This window comes from Opisthocomus hoazin, chromosome 2 (assembly GCF_030867145.1).
Source record: "Opisthocomus hoazin isolate bOpiHoa1 chromosome 2, bOpiHoa1.hap1, whole genome shotgun sequence".
NCBI classification, from domain to species: Eukaryota; Metazoa; Chordata; class Aves; order Opisthocomiformes; family Opisthocomidae; genus Opisthocomus; species Opisthocomus hoazin.
Window position 1 is genome coordinate 107,084,035 of NC_134415.1, and position 24,457 is coordinate 107,108,491.

A 24,457-nucleotide genomic window follows, 5' to 3' on the forward strand; every position below is an offset into this window, starting at 1 on the left:
TGCTGGCTAATTTTGAGGCGCCAGGTGTGACCAGTCGTGCCAGCTAGCTGTTCTTGTAGGGTAAGCAAGAACACAATGCTGGCTGGTTTCAGAATCAGCAGTTGTGAGGGGGGGATTGCACCACCACAAGGAGTTTCCTTAGATAACTTGGGATGCAACTGATCTCCTTTCTTGAGATGAGTTGTATCTTTAAATAGATTTAAATTTCCCTTCTGGAAAATAGAATTCCTTTTTTTATTCTTATCCCAGCCTCCCCAATACCTCTGTCTGTCTACATGATTTATTACTGTGAAGATAAACATTGAATTGAATTCCTATTTTGTGATAACACTCTAGCTTAATTTTATCAATATTTCTTCTAGATCATATGAAATATTGGTAGATCACTTCAAAGTTGTGGGCTTAATTGCCATGTTTATAGTGTTTACTATTAGATAAATATGTGAAAGTACTCATGTTACACTCTGAAAACCTAAGTGCCTGAAGGGGAGAAATACATATATCTGGATCAGACCAGAAATGCCATATACTAGACCAGAGACCCAATGTCCCATCTCTGGCACTGGCTGATAATGATTTTCTAGTGAAGAACAGAAGATGATTGCAAGCATGCAGTTAATTAAGGCCTCCACCCATCTATAGCTAAGCCACTCTTAAGGTAGCAATCTTCTTTGTATTTTGAATCTTGTAGGGCTATTTCTTCAATGGATTTATCCAGTCCCATTGTAAACCCATATGAATGCTTTAAATCCACAAAGTTTTGTGCAATATGTTGTGCAATTTATTTATGTAATATGTGAAGATGTTTCTCTGTTTCTCTGCTCTGATCTTGGCACCTGCTGTTCTCACTTCATGTGCTCTAATGGAGGAAGAAACAGTAATGAATTTTTTGCTATTCACCATATTTATGGCATGGATATGTAAAGCAGAAGATATTTCATACCTTTAATCATTCTTGTCATCCTTCTCGGTACCTTTTCCAGTTCTGCTCTGTTTCTATTGAGGTGATGCAGTATAGAATTCCATTTATAGAATACTACCTGATCCTGATAGACTTGAAAAAAAATTGCTGCTTTCTGTGTGATTTGCATATTAGCTAATTTTTGGATCGCCTTCTTCTATTTCTGTATTTTACCTGTAGTTCATAGTTGTTGACGTTGTCCTTATTTGGATCAGCTTCATATTTTTTAAAGATGCTGGAAAACTTTTCATTCTCCTGAGCTGTGCCACTATGTTGTAGTAGGCAAGAAATATGTAAATATGCTAGAAGGCTAGGTTCTAGGGTACTATACAATAAGTTTGATGACATATTTGACAGGCAAGAAAAATCAGTCTCAGTGACCACTTCTACATCATTCTGAATGAATGACCTACAGAGCAGCTGTGATCGCACTACACCATACTTTTCTTGCAGCTCCCTTTCCCTTCCTGTCTGGTCTGACTGAGGACAGACTTTCGCACAATGTTTGGTACCATGATAACTTGCCAGGTATTGGCTGATGTGCAGAGCCCTAAGCACCCTACAGAACATGCTCTCATTATGCGTGAATTCATGTTTACCGGTAGTTGACCATTTGTGATTTCTGTTTATACACTTGGAGCCTCTACTCTTATCCTAGCCTTGTATCCTCTTGCTACAAATTTCTTTCCTGTTTTAATTGCTGTTAGGGAAATCACAGAATCACAGAATGGTAGGGGTTGGAAGGGACCTCTGTGGGTCATCTAGTCCAACCCTCCTGCTGAAGCAGGGTCACCTACAGCAGGCTGTAGAGGACCTTGTCCAGGCAGGTCTTGAATATCTCCAGAGAAGGAGACTCCACAAACTCCCTGGGCAGCCTGTTCCAGTGCTAATGTGTAGATGTAAATTAAAGCATGATGAACATTGCAACAGCAAGAAATACTCCTGTATTGATCACAAAAATTGATGTGCTAGTAAAACAGCTAACTGGCATTCAGTGTAAGGTAGAGATCTCTAATCTAGCTGCTCAAAACACTTAAATTAGAGAGGTAGTGTGATAATATATTCCTAGTGTTGTGATGGTATTTATGAATAAAAAGAGAAATCAAAGATGCAGACATCAGAAGTAGTATCAGAGTTAAGCCAAAAGCTTAGTCAGACCTTCTCCAAAACAACCAAATCAGATTTTTCCAAAAGCCAGGTTAGGTAATCTGTTTCTTGAAACTAGGATGTGATGAGAGTGTTGTGCTGTCCTGCAAAATTATTTTTCTCCTAACACTGCCTCACCAGGCTCAATTACATGGAACTGTGTAACATAAAGATCTTTATTATTTCCTGTTGTTTTTCTGTCAGCATTGCCTGTATGTATGAATTTATGCAAACTAACAAATAAGACAACTTGGAATTTACATGTGCAAAAATATGATTAAAAATTCATGTAAGATAGATTGCTTTGGTACTCCAATATGCCTAAAGCAGCTTTTTTAAAATATTTATTCCTCTCATAATTCCAAACCATTTTACAACAGCTACTTTTAAAATTCATGGGATATACTTATAAATAAATGATAATTAAATATTTTCTGGGGCTGAAGTGTCTGTTTCTGTATTTTGCAGTTCAGATTTTCTTGATTGGTAAACTTCACATCAGTTCTTAAACTTCTAAATGTGTAAGGAGTTGAATTACTCTGTAGCTTAGGTGACAGAAGAGAGTCCAGACAATATCAAATATAATTCTGAAGAACATGATGTTAATGTGTTAATTGACTGACAAATATAAGAAACAGTATTAACAGTGGAATATGTATGCCTCAGTTGAAGCAATTTGTGTGACTTTGTATTTAGGATTATTCTGTTTTGAAATACCGTGTTAAAGGTGATAGGAAATACTGCAGAACAAAAGGGCTCAAACTGCAGATTTTTGTCTTCCCCTGTTATGCATATGACACCAAGAAAATAGTGCTGTGGAGTTTATTTGCATTCAATTGATAAATATTAGTTATTGGTAGTATTGGAAAATGGATGTGTCTTTTGTTCTATAGCTCAAGGTGAAGCAGGCTCACTGTCTCAGTATCTCAATTTTATGTCTTTAACCGTATCGTTCTTGTAAATGTTCAACTCTAGCTTCCACCCTAGAGATTAAGTCATGCCAACAGCAACTAAGCTACACTGGAGGGAAGCTGGTGAGTAATTTGTTATGGTGGAGAAAAAGAGCCAGCTGCCAAGATCATAGAATCATAGGATCACAGAAAGTTTTGGGTTGGAAGGGACCTTATAGATCATCTAGTTCCAACCACTTGCCGTGGGCAGGGACACCTTACACTACACCAGGCTGCTGGTTGGTGAATGTTGCCAGTTTGCCACATAACACAGTGATGCAGCTGGCATCCCAAATGGCAAAGGAGCAATACACTGGCTGCCTTCCCATGTCCTTGAACTACTCCAGAACTGTTCCTTTCAGAAGTCCCTGTAATGTGTCTCCTGTGAATGGTTGAGGTTGGAAGGGACCTCTTGTCCAATGACTCTAAGCTGTAAGAAGTGCATCTTGGCTGTAGTAAGAGTTAGAGCTGTAGCTTGTTGTGTAAGGAGATTTGGCCACTTCTGCTTTAGCATGGAAGAGGTACTGAGCTATTTACAGCTTAGAAAGACATAAGAGTTTCATTTCTGAGTTTTCTGCTCTTAAGAATATGCTAAGGGAGGCTTCACAAGACACTATTTTTGTCTCAGTACCACAGAAGAATATTCCATATCCTCTTTCACCCTTTGCATTACTGTTTGTGCTGGTTCTGTGAGAGGTGCACTTTTTATTTTTTTTCACATAAACAGTAGTTCTTCCTTCTGAAAACTATTGTGTTAGTAAAGTTTTGCAGTCCACTAATTGAACACAATAGAATACATAGAGGAAAGAATTCCTGCAGCAATCCTGCATTGATCTGTTTCTTAAGTTGTGTGCTCGTGATGATTTTCAAGGAAATTCTCTGACCTTTAAGCTGTTGATTCTGAATATTTGCTCACTGAAGAAATGTTCTTAATTACAAAGCAACCTCATACTTTTCCTCAATTCTGAGAGAAGTTCATGAGGAAACATCTGCAAAAGGCATATTTTCCCCTGTAGTAAATAAATTATTTTTAGGTCCCTGCTTAAAAATCAGCTGCGAAGAATGAGAAAGCTAGCAGCAGTCGTTCTGTTATTGATAACTTTTACCTGGTTTTGGAAAAATTATTTTTTTGTTGCTGTTTTTCAAAGGTAGCAAACAAGCTATCTGCTTGCCATTTTTCCTGCTTCTCTTTTTGTCTCTAATGTCCTTTACAAGAAAAATTAAATGATCAAAGAGCAAAGAAGGTGAAAGGAAAAGGCAGATAATGTAATTTCTGTGAGTTTATTACCTTTTTTTTTCTCCCTGCAATTTCCTAGTACTGTGTCTTTTTCTTTTTACAGACCATTCTTACAGTGGCCATTTCTCATCTAGGGCATTTTTCAGAGATTTGAGATGCTCATGGTCAAGGTGTCTGTTCTACCTGTTCTGTGGCATTTCTTTTTCCGAAAGGAAACTAGCAATTTTCACTTCTCTGGATTGGTGACTTTCCTCTATCTATTCACTGCATTTCTTTGCCTGGCTCCATTTCTTTCGTATGCTTGCAGTGAGTTTCTTGAGTTAGTGAAGAATATCTCAAAACTTTATGACAATTTTCTGTGTATTACTGTAAACTGATCTCAGGTTTTTCAAACTGTAGTTCTGAATCTTATTCTTACTTGAAAATCCGCCATCCCAGATTCAAAAGCTTCATATACTGCAGTAAGTAAACACAAGTTCATGCACCCTGTTCTTAAGAAGATACTTATAGTGTACCTCTTTGGAAATCGTACCTGTGGGAACATAGCTGAAAGAGCACCAGTATAAAGGGCAGTGATGATAACCTTTTAGATTAACCCAACTGTAAACTCTTCTGGAATAATGTACCGTCACACTTCTCATTTTATGAGATCACTTGGCTTTAGTTTTGTCTGGACTGTATCTGTGTAACATCCAAATTTTGTTTGCAGATCCTGAATATGAATGAACAGTAAATAATTTGTTTCATGAGTAATTTGATCAATGATCCTTTCCATAACTCCCTAATGTGCTAAGGAAAAGCAGACAACAAAAGGCGGTTATTTCCTTACTGTCTCTGCTGTTAGTTTTCAGATACGGCGTGTTTACTAAAAAACACTACAGAGGTCCTTGCTACAGTCCCATATCTTCCTTCCAAATGTCCTGTGCTTTGCAACTACTTTTTTGGCATGTTTAGTTGATCGTAGCCATTTTGTAAAGCATAATTTATCCGGAGAAGTGATAGTTTTCCAGTGTTGAAAAGAATCACTGTATCTCACTGTGAAAAGTCTGACAGCATTATGGATTTCTCCAGGATACTTTAATTTATGACTTTGAGGACCAGTTCTTAATCCACAAGTTGCTCTTGTAGACTTTAACATTATAGCATACAATCCAGTGAAGCCAATACCGGATCAGTAAAAATCTTCTTTTCTTCTTTTCTTAAAAATAGTCTTGTAGCATAGGCAAACGATACTATGAGATAAAGCAGGTTGTGGAACTGTGTCATGTCAGCTACTCTTCTTAATGGATGAGCATTTTTATGGGGTGTCTGACAGGAAATGCCATACAGCTAGCCAAACTTCTGTTCAGGAAGAAATATCATGTATTTAACAAAGGGAAAATAGTTATCATTATTTATCTGACAAGCTGTTTCTGTCCAGTGTTGTTCTGTGATTATCTGCTGTTTTACTTGCACTTCCTGAAGATTCATTAGTCAGAGCACTTGCTGACTGTATTTTCTCAAGTTATATTATTCTGAAGAATGTAGGAAGTCAAAGCAAAAGTGTGTTTCATTTTAAGATGATGAAAACGAGAAGCTACTGCCATTAAATATGTGTAACGCTATATTCTTACACAGAAACTCATGAAATTTCTGGGTGTAATTTGGCTACAGGTGTTTCTGTCTCAAGAGACATTCCTCAAATTAACACTGTCAAAAGGATTCTCACTACTTTATATACCATTACCCCATAGGCTTTCCATCTCTTAGGATGTTTTCTATGAAAAACATCTTTACCTCTTAGAGATACTGTCTGCTACAGCCAATGCTGTCAAGTGATAGCAGAAAGGGGCACAGGCCCAGGAAGAGTTACCTGCTTGCCATTTTTCCCCAGCCCACACCTCGTTCTCCCTGCTCTCTCACTTGCATATTACATCCCTGCTTTTCACAGTCTGACATTCTTCTCTCTGACTGAAGAAATGTTTTAGCTAAACAAGATGAGGAGGAGAAGAGGAAGAGAAGGATTCAAAAATCTAATATTTCTTCCTGCGTTTGCTGGCATGATAATGCTATATATTATCCAGTCTATTAGAGCAGACTGAAGAAGAAAATGTTATGACAAAAAAGAATTATAAGTAGTTTTTACTTTTTCACACTTTCCCCACTGCTTATATCCCTAAATAATCAGAGTGGCTTTTAGTTAAGTGATTTATAATTTATGCTACAGTATAAAAATTCACAACTGAAGAAAAATCACCCTGAATTTTGTGCTGAAGGCTCAACCTGTAAGTCAGATCTACGGAAATCTTGGAACAATCAGAAAAGTACAGTTTTGATTTTTAGTTTCTTTTTTCCTCAGAAAACAAGTTTGTAAGTTAAGTTGGAAACTCATATCTTTCTCACTTAATGTATCATTATTTAAAATATTCTAAAGAATCTGGGACAGTGAGTGGAACATTGTACTGTCCAGCTCGGGCAAGTGCACTTTCTCTTACCGTCCACAAGCAGGTCTGGAAAACTGCATCTAGGTTAGAGAAAGGACAGGAATAAGCCAGCTTCTCAAAGGTAAAGGTCTATGCACTATGTAGGAAAGTGATGGTTAATTTCTATATGAATTAATTGATAAAATTCCTATTTTGTTTGCATTGTTGCTTCTGGTGGAGGATTCAGGTTTGTCCTCAGTGTATGGAACAGAAGGTAAAGACTGCATATCTTTTATAAAATACAATTTCCTTCTCTACCAGTATTTCTCTGAGAGGACAATTAAAGATAAGGTCCTTCCACTATTTTCCAAAAGTTTACAGCAAAGTTCTTCTTGGCTACAGTGGAACCTAAATTTCACCTCCAAGTTTGTAAAAGGCCAAGGGAAATGATCCAGTTTTTAATATTTGTTTCTGATGGTTATGTGTGGTTTTTCCCCTGTAATATATTTGTTGCTGATCATTTTTCCACTGTTCTTATGTTTTTCACCTTTCCTATAACCTTTAATTTATGCAAGTTCTTGGGTGCTGTGCCAGACATTTTCCAGGAATGCATTTCTGCCAAGGTACATTTGTGTATCTTACTCAAAAAATATTGTTAAAATGCACGTGTATTATGAAACTGTGGACAAAATGTATCAGACTTCAACAGCAAACAGACATGAAAAAATCAGTCCTGCATGAGGCAAAATGTTAAAGAAAACCAGTGACCAACAAAAGAATTTTGTAATCAAAGCCAGTATTTAAGATATAAAATTTACAGCATCTTAGTATAATATACTCCTTGTCATATGCAGAGTCTATAAACGCCTGTGAATACCAGGTGAAAATGTAAAATGTTATGAGTTTGGTGTTTAAATAACAGGGGAAGTGGTTGCTGAAAAGGCCTTTCCATGACTTGCATGATTTGCAGTATCCCACATACAAAATAAACCATTTGTCTACACAAAACATGAGTGTTTTCAGATGATCTGGTCTGCCTAGAAGTTCCAATATGTTGTGGTGTTCTCATAACAGACTTCATTCTTAATGGTGGGTGGGGTTTTTTAAGACCTCAAATAGAAAGCAGCTACTAGGTTTCCAAATAGAAAGTTTTACCAGGACTCTTACCTCGTGTGTGAATGGTTACACTAACATAGGTGAATCCCTTGACTGTAAACCTTTTGGGCTGTTACATACTTCTGGGTGAATGTTTTACCATAATTAGTATCCTGTTTCATAAATATAATGTTTATAAAAGTGGTCCTGTTTCTGTATGTGCTAAAGGGATCTTTATTGTTCCTTCCATGTAGGATACGATTTTAACACGTCTTCATTTGGTAACTGAATCTGAGTCATACATATCTCGGAAAAATAATACTTTTTTTTTTGTGGAAAAGAAACACTTTATTTCAATGCGATTCTTCTTGTTGTTCTTGTGTCCTTTTTAGCACAATGTCCAGTGAATGAAATCCGTACAGAATCATCAGGAGTCATCCTCAGTCCAGGTTACCCAGGCACCTATCCCAACTCTCAGACCTGTTCTTGGACTATAAAGGTTGAGCCAGGATATAACATCTCCATCTTTGTAGAAATGTTTCAAAGTGAAAAGCAATTTGATGAGTTGGAAGTATTTGATGGTAAGGGAGATTTAAATTCTATCTAACCACAGAAGAAAAAATACCAGGTCAAGTGGGGCTTGATTTCCAATTGTTAGTTTCACAATGCAGTGATACATCTGAAACTTAAACAATAGTCCAGTGTTTCTACTACTTTGCCTTAAATCTAAATCTGTTAGCCAATGAAAGTTTTTATAAATGTATTCAAGGCAAAGAAGTTTTTAACATTTTCTTAGGTATTGTTAGAGGAGGAGCAGTAGCAACTGCAGCATCCCGGTGAAAGTCACAGAGTTTTCTGTTTCCTGGGAAATGTATGGAGGTGTCTGAAAGGAGAAGTTAATGTGCCATTTTTTCTGGTGAGGAAATATTTTGGGGTTATAATTCAATGTCCAATTTAATAAAATTATTTGAGTATAAATACTCAAATTCGAGTCCAAATACCCAGGCTACTTTCTCCATAGCACAGCAGAACGAGTGCTGCACATTGAGTATACCCCTATTAAAGTATTTGACCATCTGTTTTGGGACAGAGTAGAGAAATAGAAAAAACTTTATTTCTGATGTATTACTCATAGCAGCACCTCTAAAAGGGCCCTATTTTAGTAATAGGCTATTCTTATTTTCTGATGAATTCTGAGCTCATTATCACTTGTTCTGTTCTCGTTGATTGATGAGAATAACTAGTCCCTGATTGTTCTTTAATATATTTTTATTCATTTGGAGACCATTATCATATCTTCCCTCATTAACCAAGAATATATGGTAACTATGATAGAACTGACTAATATTCACTACGATTAATATTCAACATGAAAAGTATTAAAAGGTCATATGATTTAAGGTATCTTGCTCTAAGAATTTTTCTTAAGTAGTAGGTTTTTAATGTCTAAAATTATTAATTTGTTTTCACTTTTTGATAACAGCATTCTGAAAAAAAACCACAATATTGTTCAGTCTTTTAAAAATGCCAGTTCATTAGCATATTATTTATTTATTTATAATGTGTTTGTTGGTCTGTGGCAAGTTAGTGGAAAAACAGTCTGGAAAAAAAGTGTTAAGACTGTATTTTCCTCCACTCTATTTTGTATTTAACATCAAGACAATATGTAGCGTGCCTGGAACTTTTCTAGCAATCTAATTACCTTGTTTTCTTTTGAAAAATTCTGTTGAAACTGCTTAATGTTCCTGATGAAGATTTTTGTTTTCTTTCTTATGCATTTTAATTTAATGAAACGAGATTATCAATAATAGATCTGAGAGAAGAATTATCATAGTTACTACATTTTTAAGCATTGTCATTTCATGACATGAAATCACATTCTTACAAATTCATCTCTAGTGCAGCTCTACTGAAGTCATTTTTTCTACCACCTACCAGCAAACTGAAATGAGAAAGATAATGGCATATTTATAACCTCTTAATACAGTGCCATGTAGAGATTCCTGAGCTAGCTCTCAACAAGTTGATATTTAAATATTGCACATTGTAGTGCCTTGCAGAGATACTTGCTTGTGTCCCTGCGGCCACATTAGCAATGTGCTTTGCTAGGCTAATTAGTTCTACATCTCAGCATGATGAGTTTGTTGGGGCAGAAGGCAATGCTGATGTGGCTATACTGTTTCCAGTGATGGATATAAGTCAGACTAGCTCGTTCAGAACTAGTTATTTCCCGACATTACTGCATTTTGCAATAAATGTTTGTCATATCCTGAGGCCTTGTATGGTCCAAAACAGCATACCTTTCTTAAGTTAGTAGAACACCAGGTACAGATATATCTACACCAGGTAAAGATACATGACCAAACTTTACAAGGAAGCTATATAAAGATTGTCAAGACAACTTTTAAAGAAATAGCATTTTCTAAGGCACAGGTCTCTGATTACTTTATAAGGCAGCTTTGGAATGCAAACCAAAATAGTGAGTACACCTAACTGACTACATTGTAAATTAGGGTGCTTCAGCAGCTGGGTGATGATTGGTATAGGCATCCAGTCAATGAGGCCACCCTGGTCAGCTGGGAGCAATAAGCCCATTAGCCATTCCCACTTATCAGTCAGACCTTTGGGGAGTCCCATCTGTGTTCTAAACCAGAGAAGCTGTGAGTGTATCATCAGTATAATTATTACAGTCTTTTGAACTTGAAAACACTGTATTCAAGCTACTTACACTGAATAACATTCCTTTGATACAGAAGTATCCTTTGATTTCTTTTTTTTTTCTCCCTGAAATAAACCAGCAAATTTCTGTCATTAAAAATAGATGGAAATGTCAGCTTTTACCTAATATTCAGGAAAGTATCATATAGCAGGTCAACACAACAGAAATTGAGTATTTATTTCTGTATATAGACAAACTCTGAAATAATAATAAAAAAATCAGACTCAAGAACACTGAAGTCATGCTGTTGATTTTGCTGAGCATTATCTGGAGACCTGCCTGATAGGTAAGGTACAGAAAGTGATACTCAACTTCAGGAAAAATAAAGCAAACTAAAATAGATTTTTACACAATTTCTGTGATCTCCTAAAGGCTAGAAAATGTGGTATGGCATGTGGTGCTGCAAACTAATTTCATGGTTACTAATGAGGAAATATTCTCACCTCTTCATATGTAATAGTTCTTTATTAGTAATTGTACTCTTTTAGCCTCTTTATTTAAGAATTTCAAAAGAACATATACATTCTAAATTGTAACAAGTATATTAAACAGATTTTACAAAACCCAGGGTGAAGCACAGAGAAACTAAATGCATTGTCATTTTCTAAATATTTTTTTCCAGCAAAAATAGGAGTCGTCCTCAGCATTCCTCATGATTTAACCTACACCGTAACCATCAAACACTAAGTCCCTAATATGTAAAGCAAGCAAGCTACAAAGCATTTTGATGAGGACATGCTGGGCAACCTATGCCTAAAGCTACGCTTATTTGTTTTTATTTTGTATATGTTTTATTCTTTAGAATTTATTGAGTAATATTTCTTTAGTTGTAGTGTTGTCATTATGGTGACTGAACTGCAGTTCCCAAGAACTAGGAAGTTATCTTAGTCTTTGTGGTTTGCTGTGGCTTCTATAGCCTCCCTTTTGTACCTGAAATGTCCTGATCAGAAAATATACTTATTTTTTATTGGACTGGAGGGGGAGAAGGCTGACAACAATTGTATTCAATTTTTAGCTGTCATTTAATTCAGTTTTATTTCTGTGTTTTCATGCAACATAAAATGAACTGATCAGGCTGCAGCTGCTCAAACTCAGCAAAAATGAATGAAGCAGCCTCTTTATTTGAAATAGCTGCTTTGGCCAAGATAATGGTGGTTGAATGTGGCTTTCCTAAACTTGAAAAATGTGGAGCAAAAGGCATAGGGAGCATGCGAAAGGGAGGAGTTCAGCTGGAGAAATCATAACCTTCATATGGAGGAAGAAAATGGCCATTTCATGTTTTAGAAAACTTTCAGCTGGAGATTGGCTGATATGCAGATTTTTTTTTTCTCTTGCATATAAGTTGTATTATTATATATTTAGGCCCCAAATCATTTTTTGTGTTTCTAGGGTTTTATTGTGGTCAAGATAGTGGTCTAGTGCCAGGGCACATTTTTCAGCATCCCGTATTTACCAGAAGTGTGTATTTTTTTTAAACTAAAATGATACTATAAAAAACACGCTATCTTTTAACAGAACTGAGTCCTAATGAAGTATGTAGTGTAAATTCATAGTGCTTGTACATATGTGTATTCCACAGTGAAAGTGTGATGATCTTACATGTGACAGAGCATTTTTTAGCTAATGTGTTCACTATGTAATATGCTGGTGTTTAAAATTATACAACCTGTACTATGTCAAAGAATGTATAGATTTGCTACCACTCACTAGTTGGAAAAGAGATTAAATAAATAGTAGATATAAAAGGACAAGGAGCATAACCTCATTCAAAGTAATTGTCCCAAATAGAAATGATTAAAAAAAAAAAAAGTTTTTTTATTGTGCTCTCTAGTGAATACCTAAAAACAGATGGATAGTTTAAATAGAGAACTGGTAATTATTTCACTGACAACGATGTGTGAGGTTAATTCCTGTTCTTTCCTTATATATTCACATTCACAGCTGAGTTAAAATATAGAAAAGATTACTTAAACTGGTAGTACTTTAAAATATCAATGCTTCCTTTATTCATCTCTGAAGGTTCTTCTGGGCAAAGCCCTTTACTGGTGTCTTTGAGTGGAAATCATACTGGACAACTGAACTTTACAAGCAAAATGAATCAGCTGTATCTTCGCTGGTCAACTGATCATGCAACCAGCAAGAAAGGATTTAAGATCCGTTACTCAGGTAACTATTAATGATTTCTATTACACTATACTTTGTGGTTACATATTCTATTTAGCATCAAATTGGGACTTGCAATATGATGTCTGTTTCTCTGAAGATAATTTATTGTAATATATATTCTGAGGACATGTAATCATTCTGTTACAAGTTCAAGGTAAGCACAGGACTTGGACTCTGGTTTTACACAGTTTGCCAAATATCTCCAGATTAATAGTTGTCCAGTGAATACTTCTTTCTGCAGCCTACTGTCTTGTCTTACAAGACATGGATCAAGGTATTTGAAATGTAGTGGGAGGGATAGATTTACATAAAAGTACTCAAGAGTGAGAATTTTTGATCCTGAAGTGGTGTGCAGTACTCCACCTGCAATTCAGTATACAATTGGTAGGTTTACAATTTCCCTGATCTGTGGTTCACCACTGCTATTACTATGATTTCTTCATGTACAAATGAATGGAAAACCGGGGGGGGGAAATCCCTCGCTTCTTCAAAATGCTGCACATGAATCTGGTGTTGTGGTGACATGAAAATATGTAAATAGTCTATCTAAATAGTGTCAAAAATTATGTCCCTTATTAAGAAAAAAATCTGTTACCGATATTACAATACTGGGTTATATTCTATATGCAGATATATTGACCCTTACTCAAGTTTGCAGCCTATTTAAGATGTTTTCACGCGTACATCTGCAGACACATTTCTCCTAAATGCCTTGCCTTAGGGATCATGTACATGAAGTAAATAGTGAGAGAAAGAGAGGTGATAATTACTGTCCATTGTTAACATTTTCTTTTTCTGTATTTGGACTTAATTAGCAATGTAAAGGTTGTAAGTGTTAATTTTGTTGGCTAATAATTGTCAACATAAATTAAGTAGAGAAAGGAGTACTGAACATTTTGTAAAGCACCAAGTATCTCCTATTTAGTCATGCTAAATGCCATTTAGGGAGATGATTTCACAAAGCTCACGCCTTTCCTATATCATCCATGCACTGGCTGTCTAACCTGTGGAAAGCTTCTCCTGTTGCTGAAACAGAAGATCAGGGCCGAGCTTACAGCATAGTAATGGTCATTGTTTTAGGGACTTAAAAACTATGAGCAGTCGGGGAAGGAAAAAAAAAACACAGTAAAAGCATTACCTCCACCTTGCAAGCAGCTTTGGAGTATTGCTACAGACAAACTGAAACTGAGGAATGGGAGAAAGGGAAGTTGTTTTCAGGCAGATTGGAGACTCATTTAGTTTTTCATAGGGAAAAGGCAATTGCAGGACCTGATCGATGGATGGAGAGTGTGGAAGAAGTAACAAAGAGAATCTGTCACATGATAACCCTCAGATGTGTGAAAGTGAAGGGAGTGGGCCTTCTGTCATGAATTTAAAGTGAGGAAGTAATATTAGGCTTACAAGAACAGAGAGGTAAAGGATTTATTTTGTATGTATCAAATCAGTAAGAAGAGTAATTTTTGAGGAACGAGAAATTATTTTACCCCTTTGCCTGTACGCAAAACATGTTTTGCAGTAGTGAAGAAGTGGTCTGTCTAATTGCTAGGCTCAATTCATCCATTATTGTGGCACTAGCTGCAACTAATAATAAAACTGGGGGACTGGACAGAGATATGCAATCCTTATGGCTATGTTTTAGGAACAAACAACTGTTTTCCTTTTTCCGCTTCACTAACAGTCAGTGCCTGCATTTTTCTCTACATTCTTCTGTACGTTTTACATGAGATTCAATGGAAATAATCAGCATGAAAGAAGAGTAACAGTGAGCGGCAGCATAAACAATAGGATTTGAATCTTAATGAGGGAAAGCAACATCATGAAAGTAGGAAAAATATGAGATCCCAAAAAGGCTATTGATACTGTGGCAGCTGTGACTGAGCCAGCAGGCTTCTTCATAATGAAGACCTTATTGAAATGAATTACTGCCCTCGCACAACCCTCCCCTTCTTCTCCAGCTATGCCTGTGCACAAAATGTGGCAAATTATAGTTTTGCCGCAACTAGATTTCATTTGTAGATACAAATTCTGCACTTTTAAAAGGACTAGAAGGTTTCAGAGGAATGCTTAATACTGCCCTTAGCTTACACAAACAAGCTCGTATGCTATTTGTCTAATGTTACCCGTATGTTTTCTGTCTTGTGGTTTAATGCTTTTTGCTAAATCTTAGTAGAAAAGATCTATAGCATTAAAGCAGCAGGGTATTCATTTAAGGACTTTGAATATTATAGAGGCACTAACATAATTTTAATCTAAATAATAAATTTCCTAACTGCACTAACACCTAGGTATTAACTAATCTCTTCCTTAATCTAGTGAGTTTAGTAAAGTGTAGTGAAACTAGGAGGGGAAGCATCAGTTAAAATTTCTTACAGCTCTAGGCAAGTAATCCCTTTTTTCTTTGAAAGGTATGTAGTATGGTCAAATCACTAAAATGGATGCCAAAAATATAAGGAGAAGGTATTGCATGCTAAAATTATTTTTTGATTTTTCAGTGATTGCTTGTTGTTTTGTAGTGCTTGAATTTGACTTTCTGGTGCAGCTGGGTTCAACCAAAACTAAGTAGTTTATTACAAATGGGGAAGATCTGTAAGTGCAGAAAGTGGAATTTGCTGAACCCAGGCTAGGAAACTCGCTCCTTGAAATTGTTTTGAAAGAAACCTGCAGAACCTGCTACTGGGCTTTGTTTTCCCTCAGTAGTTTATGACCCTGCATGCACGTTCCTGCCCAAGCAAGCTAGCATGAAAGCATAACAAAGAATAGGTGAATGATTTTTTTTAAGTAGTGGTGGAAGAAATGAAAGTGTATGTTCTGGTTTCACTGCGGCCGGCAACAAAAGCGCCACGCGGCCGCCCCTCCCCCCGCCAAGCTGCGGAGGAGAATGGAAAGAAACAGGCAGAAACTGATGGGTCGGGATAAGGGCAGTTTAACAGAACAGCAAAAAGAGGAAACAGGAATAACATCGATACAGAAAAGGGGAATACACAAAACAAAACAGACCGCACAACAGAGCCGCTCTCCCGAACCGCCGCCGCTGTCCGCTCCCGAGCCGCGAGTGAGTTCCCGCAGTGCTGCCCCCCCTCAACGGAATCCAGCATGACGGCACATGGTATGGAATACCAGGCTCTGTTTGGCCAGGTTGGGTCAGCCCTTACCCTCCCCCCCGGGCTGTGCCCCTTCCTGGATTCTGGTGAAAATTAACCCTGTCCTGGCCGAACCCAGGACATTATCCACCCCTTATTCCATACCATCTGCGTCATGCCCAGGTCCCCCATTGTCCAGTTGATCACCACCACTTCTCCTGTCTCCAGATATCATTCCCTTAGTCTATGGATCATCACTCTAAAGTGTCCGTTGAGTTCATTTAATCCATGACTTCAGGCTCCATCTGTCGTAATGGTCTTCCGTGACAGGAGAGGTGATGTGTGGTGATGGGCGGTCACTTGCTGCATCCGGAGCTCACGGCTGATGTATCTGGTGCGGCCCGTGCCCACAGTCTGCAGGAGATGTTGATCTTGATGAAGTTGCTGGGTGCTAATTGTTGAAAACCAGGTCCAGTCCCATCATCGCTGTGCTCTGCTAGGTTTTCATCAAAAAGTCCATCCTTCCTTAATCTGGACGATTCTTACTATGCTACTACTGGTATAACATATAAGAATTATAACAGTCATAATAGGGAGTGACAGGGTTATTTTAACAATTAACTTTATACAATTTATTTATGGACTGTTCTCCCCCAAAATCAAATCCCCATGAGGTACACATCGGACTTCCCCATTCTTCCACATTACCCACCAGGTACACCCAGGTCCTTGAGCAAAAGCAATCCCGCAGACAGGCTTGCCTTTGCCCGAGGCAGGACTAACCCAAACCGTCTTCCATAACATGTTCCGTATGTGCACTACAGGGACTTTATCCCCTTCTACAGGGCGCTCAGGGTTTGACTGGGCAGGACCAGCCCTGTTGGTGGATCCTCTGGTGTTAACCAACCAGGTGGCCTTTGCTAAATGAGTACCCCAATTTTTGAAAGTCCCACCCCCCCATTGCTCTCAAAGTGTTTTTTAGCAGCCCATTGTACCGTTCGATCTTTCCAGAGGCTGGTGCGTGGTAGGGGATGTGATACATCCACTGGATACTGTGTTCTTTGGCCCAGGTGTCTACGAGGCTGTAATGAAAGTGAGTCCCATTGTCCGACTCAATTCTTTTGGGAGTGCCATGTCACCACAGGACTTGTTTTTCCAGGCCCAGGAAGGTATTCCGGGTGGTGGCATGGGGCACAGGGTAGGTTTCCAGCCATCCGGTGGTGGCCTGCACCATTGTGAGCACATAGCGCTTGCCTTGGCGAGTTTGTGGCAGTGTGATGTAGTCAATCTGCCAAGCCTCCCCATATCTATATTTTAGCCATCGTCCTCCATACCACTGAGGCTTTACCCGCTTGGCTTGCTTGATTGCAGCGCATGTTTCACATTCACGGATAACCTGTGCGATGGTGTCCATGGTCGAGTCCACCCCTCGATCATGAGGCCATCTGTATGTCGCGTCTCTTCCTTGGTGGCCCGAGGTGTCATGGGCACACTGAGCTATAAACAGTTCACCCTTATGTTGCCAGTCCAGATCCACCTGAGCCACTTCAGTCTTAGCAGCCTGATCCACCTGGTGGTTGTTTTGATGTTCTTCAGTGGCCCGACTCTTAGGGACGTGGGCGTCCACGTGACGGACTTTTCCTATCAACTGCTCTATCCGGGCAGCAATATCTTGCCACAATGGGGCAGGATAGGTTGGCCTCTGCACTGCCGGTAGTTCATCCATTGCTGCAGCCACCCCTACAAGGCATTGGCCACCATCCAAGGGTCGGTGTAAAGATAGAGCACTGGCCACTTCTCTCGACTGGCGATGTCTAAAGCCAGCTGGATGGCTTTCACCTCTGCAAACTGGCTGGACTCACCTTCTCCCTCGGCAGTTTCCGCGACTTGTCGTGTAGGGCTCCATACAGCAGCCTTCCACCTCCGCTGCTTCCCCACAATGCGATAGGACCCATCCGTGAAAAAGGAATACTGTTTCTCATCTTCTGGCAGCTTGTTATACAGTGGGGCCTCTTCAGCACGTGTCACCTCCTCCTCTGGCGATGCTCCAAAATCTTTGCCTTCTGGCCAGTCCACGATTACCTCCAGAATTCCTGGGCGACTGGGGTTTCCCATTCAGGCGCACTGGGTGATCAGCGCGACCCACTTACTCACGTAGCATCAGTGGCCTGATGCATAGAGGGGACCCTCTCTTTGAACATCCAGCCCAGGACCGGCAATCGTGGTGCTAGGAGGAGCTGTGCTTCAGTGCCAACCACTTCTGAAGCAGCTCGAACGCCTTCATATGCTGCCAGAATCTCTTTTTCAATGGGAGTATAGCATGCGTCGGATCCTTTGTATCTCCGGCTCCAAAACCCCAGGGGTTGACCTCGAGTCTACTCTGGTACTTTCTGCCAGAGACTCCAGGTTGGGCCATTCTCCCCGGCTGCGGTGTAGAGCACGTTTTAAACATCTTGCCCTGACCGGACTGGACCAAGGGCTACGGCATGAACTATCTCCCGTTTAATTTGTTCAAATGCCTGTTGTTGCTCAGGGCCCCATTCAAAATCATTCTTCTTCCGGGTCACGTGGTACAGAGGACTTACAATTTGGCTGTAATTTGGGATGTGCATCCTCCAAAAGCCCACAACACCCAGGAAGGCCTGTGCTTCCTTTTTGCTGGTTGGTGGGGACATACCTGCTATTTTGTTCATGACATCCATTGGGATTTGACGGCGCCCATCCTGTCATTTTATCCCCCAAAACTGAATCTCCTGCGCAGGTCCCTTGACTTTACTTCGCTTAATGGCGAAACCGGCTTTCAGAAGGATCTGAACTATTTTCTCCCCTTTCTCAAAAACTTCATCCGCGGTGTCACCCCATACAATGATGTCATCGATGTACTGCAGATGTTCTGGAGCTTCACCCTTTTCCAGTGCAGTGTGGATTAGTCCATGCAAATGGTGGGACTGTGTTTCCATCCCTGGGGCAGTTGATTCCAGGTGTACTGGATGCCCCTCCAGGTGAAAGAAAACCGTGGCCTGCACTCCGCTGCCAAAGGGATGGAGAAGAATGCATTAGCAATGTCAATTGTAGCATACCACTTGGCTGCCTTTGACTCCAGCTGATATTGGAGTTCTAGCATGTCTGGCACGGCAGCACTCAGCGGTGGTGTGACTTCCTTCAGGCCACGGTAGTCTATTGTCAGTCTCCACTCTCCAGTAGATTTTCTCACTGGCCATATGGGACTATTAAAGGGTGAGCGAGTTTTGCTGATCACTCCTTGACTCTCCAGCTGGCGGATCAGCTGATGAATGGGGAGAAGGGAGTCTCAGTTGGTACGATATTGTCGCCGGTGCACCGTTGTGGTTGCGATTGGCACCTGTTGTTCTTCCACCCTCAGCAACCCCACAATGGAAGGATCCTCTGAGAGACCAGGCAAAATGGACATCTGTTTAATTTCTTCCGTCTCCAAAGCAGCTATGCCAAAAGCCCACCGATACCCCTTTGGGTCCTTGAAATACGCTCTCCTAAGATAGTCTATCCCAAGGATGCACGGAGCCTCGGGGACAGTTACAATGGGGTGCTTCTGCCAGTCCTGCCCAGTGAGGCTCCCTTCAGCCTCCAATACACTCAGCTCTTGGACCCCCCTGTCATTCCAGACATACAAATGGACTCTGACCCTTGGAAATCTCATGGCATTAAAGTACACTGTACACCAGTGTCCACTAGAGCTTTATACTCTTGTGGATCTGACGTGCCAGGCCACCGAATCCACACCGACCAGTAAACACGGTTGTCCCTTTCCTCCACCTGGCTGCAGGCAGGGCCCCTCTAATCCTGGTCAGAGAATTTGCTGCTCACCTGCTGTAAAAATGACTTGGAGGTCCCCTCCAAAGGATCGGAATCAAGATCAAACTGCCTGCCTGGTCTGGAGAGCTGACTGCTGGAAACTGGAGCGGTATTTTTCCTAACAGAATCCCCTTTTGTGATTGTTTTACCTAGCAACTCACGCACTTGTGCCTCTAGACTTGAGGTGGGTTTTCCATCCCACTTCCTCATGTCCTCTTCCATGGTCACACAGGTAGAACCAGAGGGTGCCCCGGGGTGTGTAGCCTTTGTATTCTCTCTCCTGAGCAGAGGAACGCTTGCCCCTAACAGCTGAGATGCTAGCTCATACAGGTGGGGAGTAGGACATGCTCTCTTCAAGTCGCTGGACCTTCTGGGACAATTTCTCCACAGCTGAGACAAGGGAGGAAGAGAGACTTTCCTCGTATTGCTGGAGTCGGACAGCCACCTCATCCACTGTTGGTGCCTCCTTACCTTTTCAGTCTACTACTGCCAGTGAGTTGGTATATGAGGATGGTGCGCTCTGCACAAACTTCCTCCACATAGATGCTGTGCACTGGACTTCATCTGGGTCTGTGGGTAACTGCTCATCGTCTGTGTCACAGTAAACCAGCTGCCGCACAGCTAATTCCCTCAAGTACTGAATACCCCTCTCCATATTGGTCCACTTGCCAGGATAGCATACAAAATTGTCACTGAAGGGGTACCTCTCCCTCACGCCTGAGAGAAGTCTCCTCCAGAGGCTGAGGACTTGTTCCTTTTTCCCAATGGCCTTGTCAATGCCCCCATCCCTGGCCAGGGATCCCAGCTTCTTGGCTTCCTTGCCCTCTAATTCCAAGATTCTGGCCCCGTTATCCCAGCTCCACAGCATCCAGGTGACAATGTGCTCGCCTGGGTGACGGCTGAAATCTTTCCGCATGTCTCGCAGCTCGCCCAGGGACAGGGACTGGGTGATGATCTCTGTCTCTATCTCCCGCGATGACCCTGGCTCATTGTCATCCCTCCCGGAGCGATCTGCTCTCTTTGCATCTTTCTTTAGTTTTACAGGGGCGACTGCTACCGGCACAGGTTAGTCATTGGACTCAGCCGCGATGCCTGCTGCTGGAGATGGGGCTGGAGCTGGAGCTGCAGCAACTGCCGTGCCCACCGGGGGAGCCAGGACAACGCGAGTGGCTGCAGCAGTGATGGTTCCGGTCAGGGGGGCTGTGACTGCCTGCTGGGCTGGAGGGGCTGCAGGGCCAGCTGGGGGGGCAGTGCCAGCCGCAGTGCCTGCTGCTTCGTTTCCCCCCCTTTTCCGTTTTGAGCATTGAATCAGATTGAACACGGCTCGGTAGGCGTGGGCCAGACTCCAGCACATTACGGTAATTTGTGTCTCTCTGGAGTTCCCAGGGTGGCAGCACACTTTTTGCAAGTATTTTACTAGATTTTCCGGATTCTGTACTTGTTTAGGGGTGAGTTTAAAACACACCGGAGGAGCCCACTGCCCTAGACACCTGCCCATGCTGTCCCACACACCCAGCCACTCACAGCTATCCAGCCCCGGGGCAGGTCTCTGCATGATGTTCTTAACTACTTGTTTAGCCCTAAACAAAACCTGCAACCCATTTAGGAGGCAGAACAATAGGAGAGTGCTGGCCTGAGCATCCCATGGGTACTCGAAATTCTCAAAAGCAGTTAGGAACAGCCTGAAGGAGAGAGGGGGGAGGTGAAAGAGTCTGGGAAAGCATCCCCTCTGGTTTTCCCCACAGGCTGGGTTTGATTATTAACAAATTCTAAGACATAGGATCCACGGTATGGAAAAGACTGCAGTGCCGCATGCAAATACAAGCCTAATTTCATGCACAGTGATGTTATCTTGTCATAAGTTGATATCGTACAGTACACCAAAATCGTCATCCTGATCCTTTTCCCCGAGGCAATGAACATCACCACAGGGAACACGTACAGCAAATACGAATGTAAATACCACAGCCATTTGATCAAAGACAGAAACATTTTTTACCAGCGACTATTCACCTAACACAGTAAATGCGTATAACGAAAATTAATATAAGTCTAAGAAAGCTGTTTCAACACACGCTGCTCAGCCCTGCCATTATCCCCACCCCACGTTGGGCGCCAAATTTAATGTTATGGTTTGGCAGCGGCCAGCAACAAAAGCGCCACGTGGCCGCCCCTCCCCCCGCCAAGCTGCGGAGGAGAATGGAAAGAAAGCGGCAGAAACTGGTGGGTTGGGATAAGGGCAGTTTAACAGAACAGCAAACACAGGGAACAGTAACAACAGCTATACAGAAAATGGAAATACAGAAAACAAAACAAACCCAGACCTCGCAACAAAGCCACTCTCCACGACCGCAGCCGCAGCACGCTCCTGGGCCACGAGTGAGTTCCCACCGCCCAGCCCCCCCCCACCAGAACCCAGCATGATGGCACATGGTACAGAATACCCTGCTCTGTTTGGCCAGGTTGGGTCAGCCCGCCCAGCTGTGTCCCTTCCTGGATTCTGGTGAAAATTAACCCTGTCATGGCCAAACCCAGGACAGTGCACTACAGTGCTTGCACACACACTAGAGACATGGTGATTTGGAAGCAGAATGGTGCTTCGCTTGCTACTTTGCAAGTTCACTTTGCCTCTATAACATTTCCAGGCTTTTGTTTAACTTTTGGTTAGTCATTCAAGAGTAAATACAGCAAGTGGTTACTTAGCTAATTTGTATTTGGCTTCCAGTGAAAGTGTAGATACATATATCCTAAAAACCCTTCCATAGATCTCTATTTTACCTGTATTCTGCTCTTGTAACCTCATCTGTTATTGCAAGAAACTTATTTTTTCACCATGCATTTCAACTTGTTTTTAAGCTTTATATCTGTGAAACAACTGTTCTTAGTTTCTCTCTGTTTCAGTGTGAAAGAAAAGGTTGTTGACTGGTTTGGGTTTATCTTTATGTTTTCAAATAGCTGGTTAGAAATGATAAGGGAATTGTACAAAGAAGTTCATGAGACTCTTTATATTGTTTCTTTTGTTATTACTGAGCTTTTAGGTGGTGATTTGCTGTGGCAAATACAGCAGGAAAGTCACACAACAGAGTTTTATATAGTACTTTGAATCAAGAGCAATATAAATAGGATCATTTATAAGTGTTGAACCATCAGTAAGAAGTTCTGTACTATAAATAGCAGGTTATTTCATTAGATATTTAATGTTTAAAGACGCAATCATTCATATTTATATCACTAAGGGGGGAACAGGCCTTTGTAAATTTACCTTGCTGTTTTCATACTGTTTACACATTAGGTTTAAAGATGAACTGCAAAAGAAAAAAAATGACAGCCCAATTTTTTTTGTTTCTTGGTTGAGTATTGTTCTTCTTTTTGATTCTGTGTATTTTAAAATGAAAAATAGCATATGGAACAGATGGTCCATTACATAAGGAATTGTTTTAGTAATCAGAAGATATATGCTTAGTTTTCTTGTGTGAACTTACCTAATCACTTCAACCAGTGCCTGATTTCCTGTCTATAAAGTAAGAATGTTTGAAGTGAGAAAGATAGTAAACCTTTGCCTCACTGTATAAAGAATAGCAGCATAAAGGACAGAAAATCCACTGGTAATATGCTGGTGAAGACAAGCAAGTATCTGAAAGGAAAGTTAGAAGCAAGCAGTGGACTAAGCTGTGACTTTTTTTGTGTCAATAAAAAAATCTAGCATATAAACTAAACAAAGGCAACATAGAATTTGATGGAAGGCTTTTTATTGATTTATAATTTGAAACGTAGGACACTGTTTCAGTGAATATTTGTAAGTATTTTATTAATATAAGGGTTTGGACTATTGATCAAAGATACTGCTGGGAAAATAAGTCCTTTGCAAAAAATAAATTCTTAGAGAAAATGTCATATTATTCATTGGAAGACTGAGATTCACAAAATCATCTGGGGGGTTTGAGCATCCAGTTTGAAAGAATTTTAATTTGGAAATGGAAGTTATTTAACTGAGATTCCCTTAGACAGAGTGCCTCAAACAGCTTTGAAAACTCTCAGCACAGAAGTTTAAATGTTCCAGCCCTTTAAAAGAATATGTTTTATGAAAGGAAGAGTATGGTCATGCAAATGCAAGGTCAGTGTTTACTTGTGCTGCTGTCCACACAGTCATTAACTAGTGATGTGTGATTTAGCCAGGTGGTGATTATCCTTTTGGTCTTCAGATGCAAGTGACAAATGGACATTGTGATTGTAAGGGAGCTGAAAATGTTCACAATGTTGCCTTGCAAAAAACACTGGCATTTAAGAGGCCTTGAAAGAATGTGGATGCTATGTCATTTGGAAAAGTAAATTAAATCTGTAAAGCTACTTCAGGTCACTGGAATGGCTTCATAGAGGTTTATCACATTTCATGGTAAAACATTGTCTTTCTTAAATAAGAGCACTCCTGTGTCATTGCACCTATATCAGCTAAGCGTCATGAAGTTCCAGGACAGATTCCCTCTCAGAGACTGGCTGGGAAAAAAACAGCATTTTATCCCAGTTGTCCTTGATACAAGGCTGCAATATTTTATGAGCACTTTGTAGAGATTCCTGCTTAAATACAGTTTTTTCACTCAGCTGACAGTGGCTGTAGTTTTCAGTCTGACGTTCTTCAAGCATTTGCTTACCCTCCAGATCTTCACACATTTTTTATTTATTGCGTTGTGTATGGTTCTTCAGTTAATACGTCAGTTTCTGTTCCTAGAAGATGTTGTGTATGCTTCATCAAGGACTCTGAAGGGAGTTCAGTTTACAGAACAGATTAATATTTACTAATGCATAGATTAAGAAGAGAATTGTGTGGAGTCTTGTCAAAATTCCTTCACTGTCTCAACAAGTGTTAGAGTCT

General features: G+C 40.4%; 1 protein-coding gene across 1 annotated transcript in view; it reads left to right on the forward strand.

Annotated features, from left to right (window-relative positions):
- Window positions 1-24,457, forward strand: part of CSMD1 (CUB and Sushi multiple domains 1) — a 1,295,699-nt gene that overhangs the window by 1,151,099 nt on the left and 120,143 nt on the right. Inside the window, exons 47-48 of the mRNA XM_075445037.1 lie at window positions 8,184-8,372; window positions 12,530-12,676. Of these exons, the coding sequence (XP_075301152.1) occupies window positions 8,184-8,372; window positions 12,530-12,676 (336 nt within the window). The remainder of the gene's footprint in view (window positions 1-8,183; window positions 8,373-12,529; window positions 12,677-24,457) is intronic.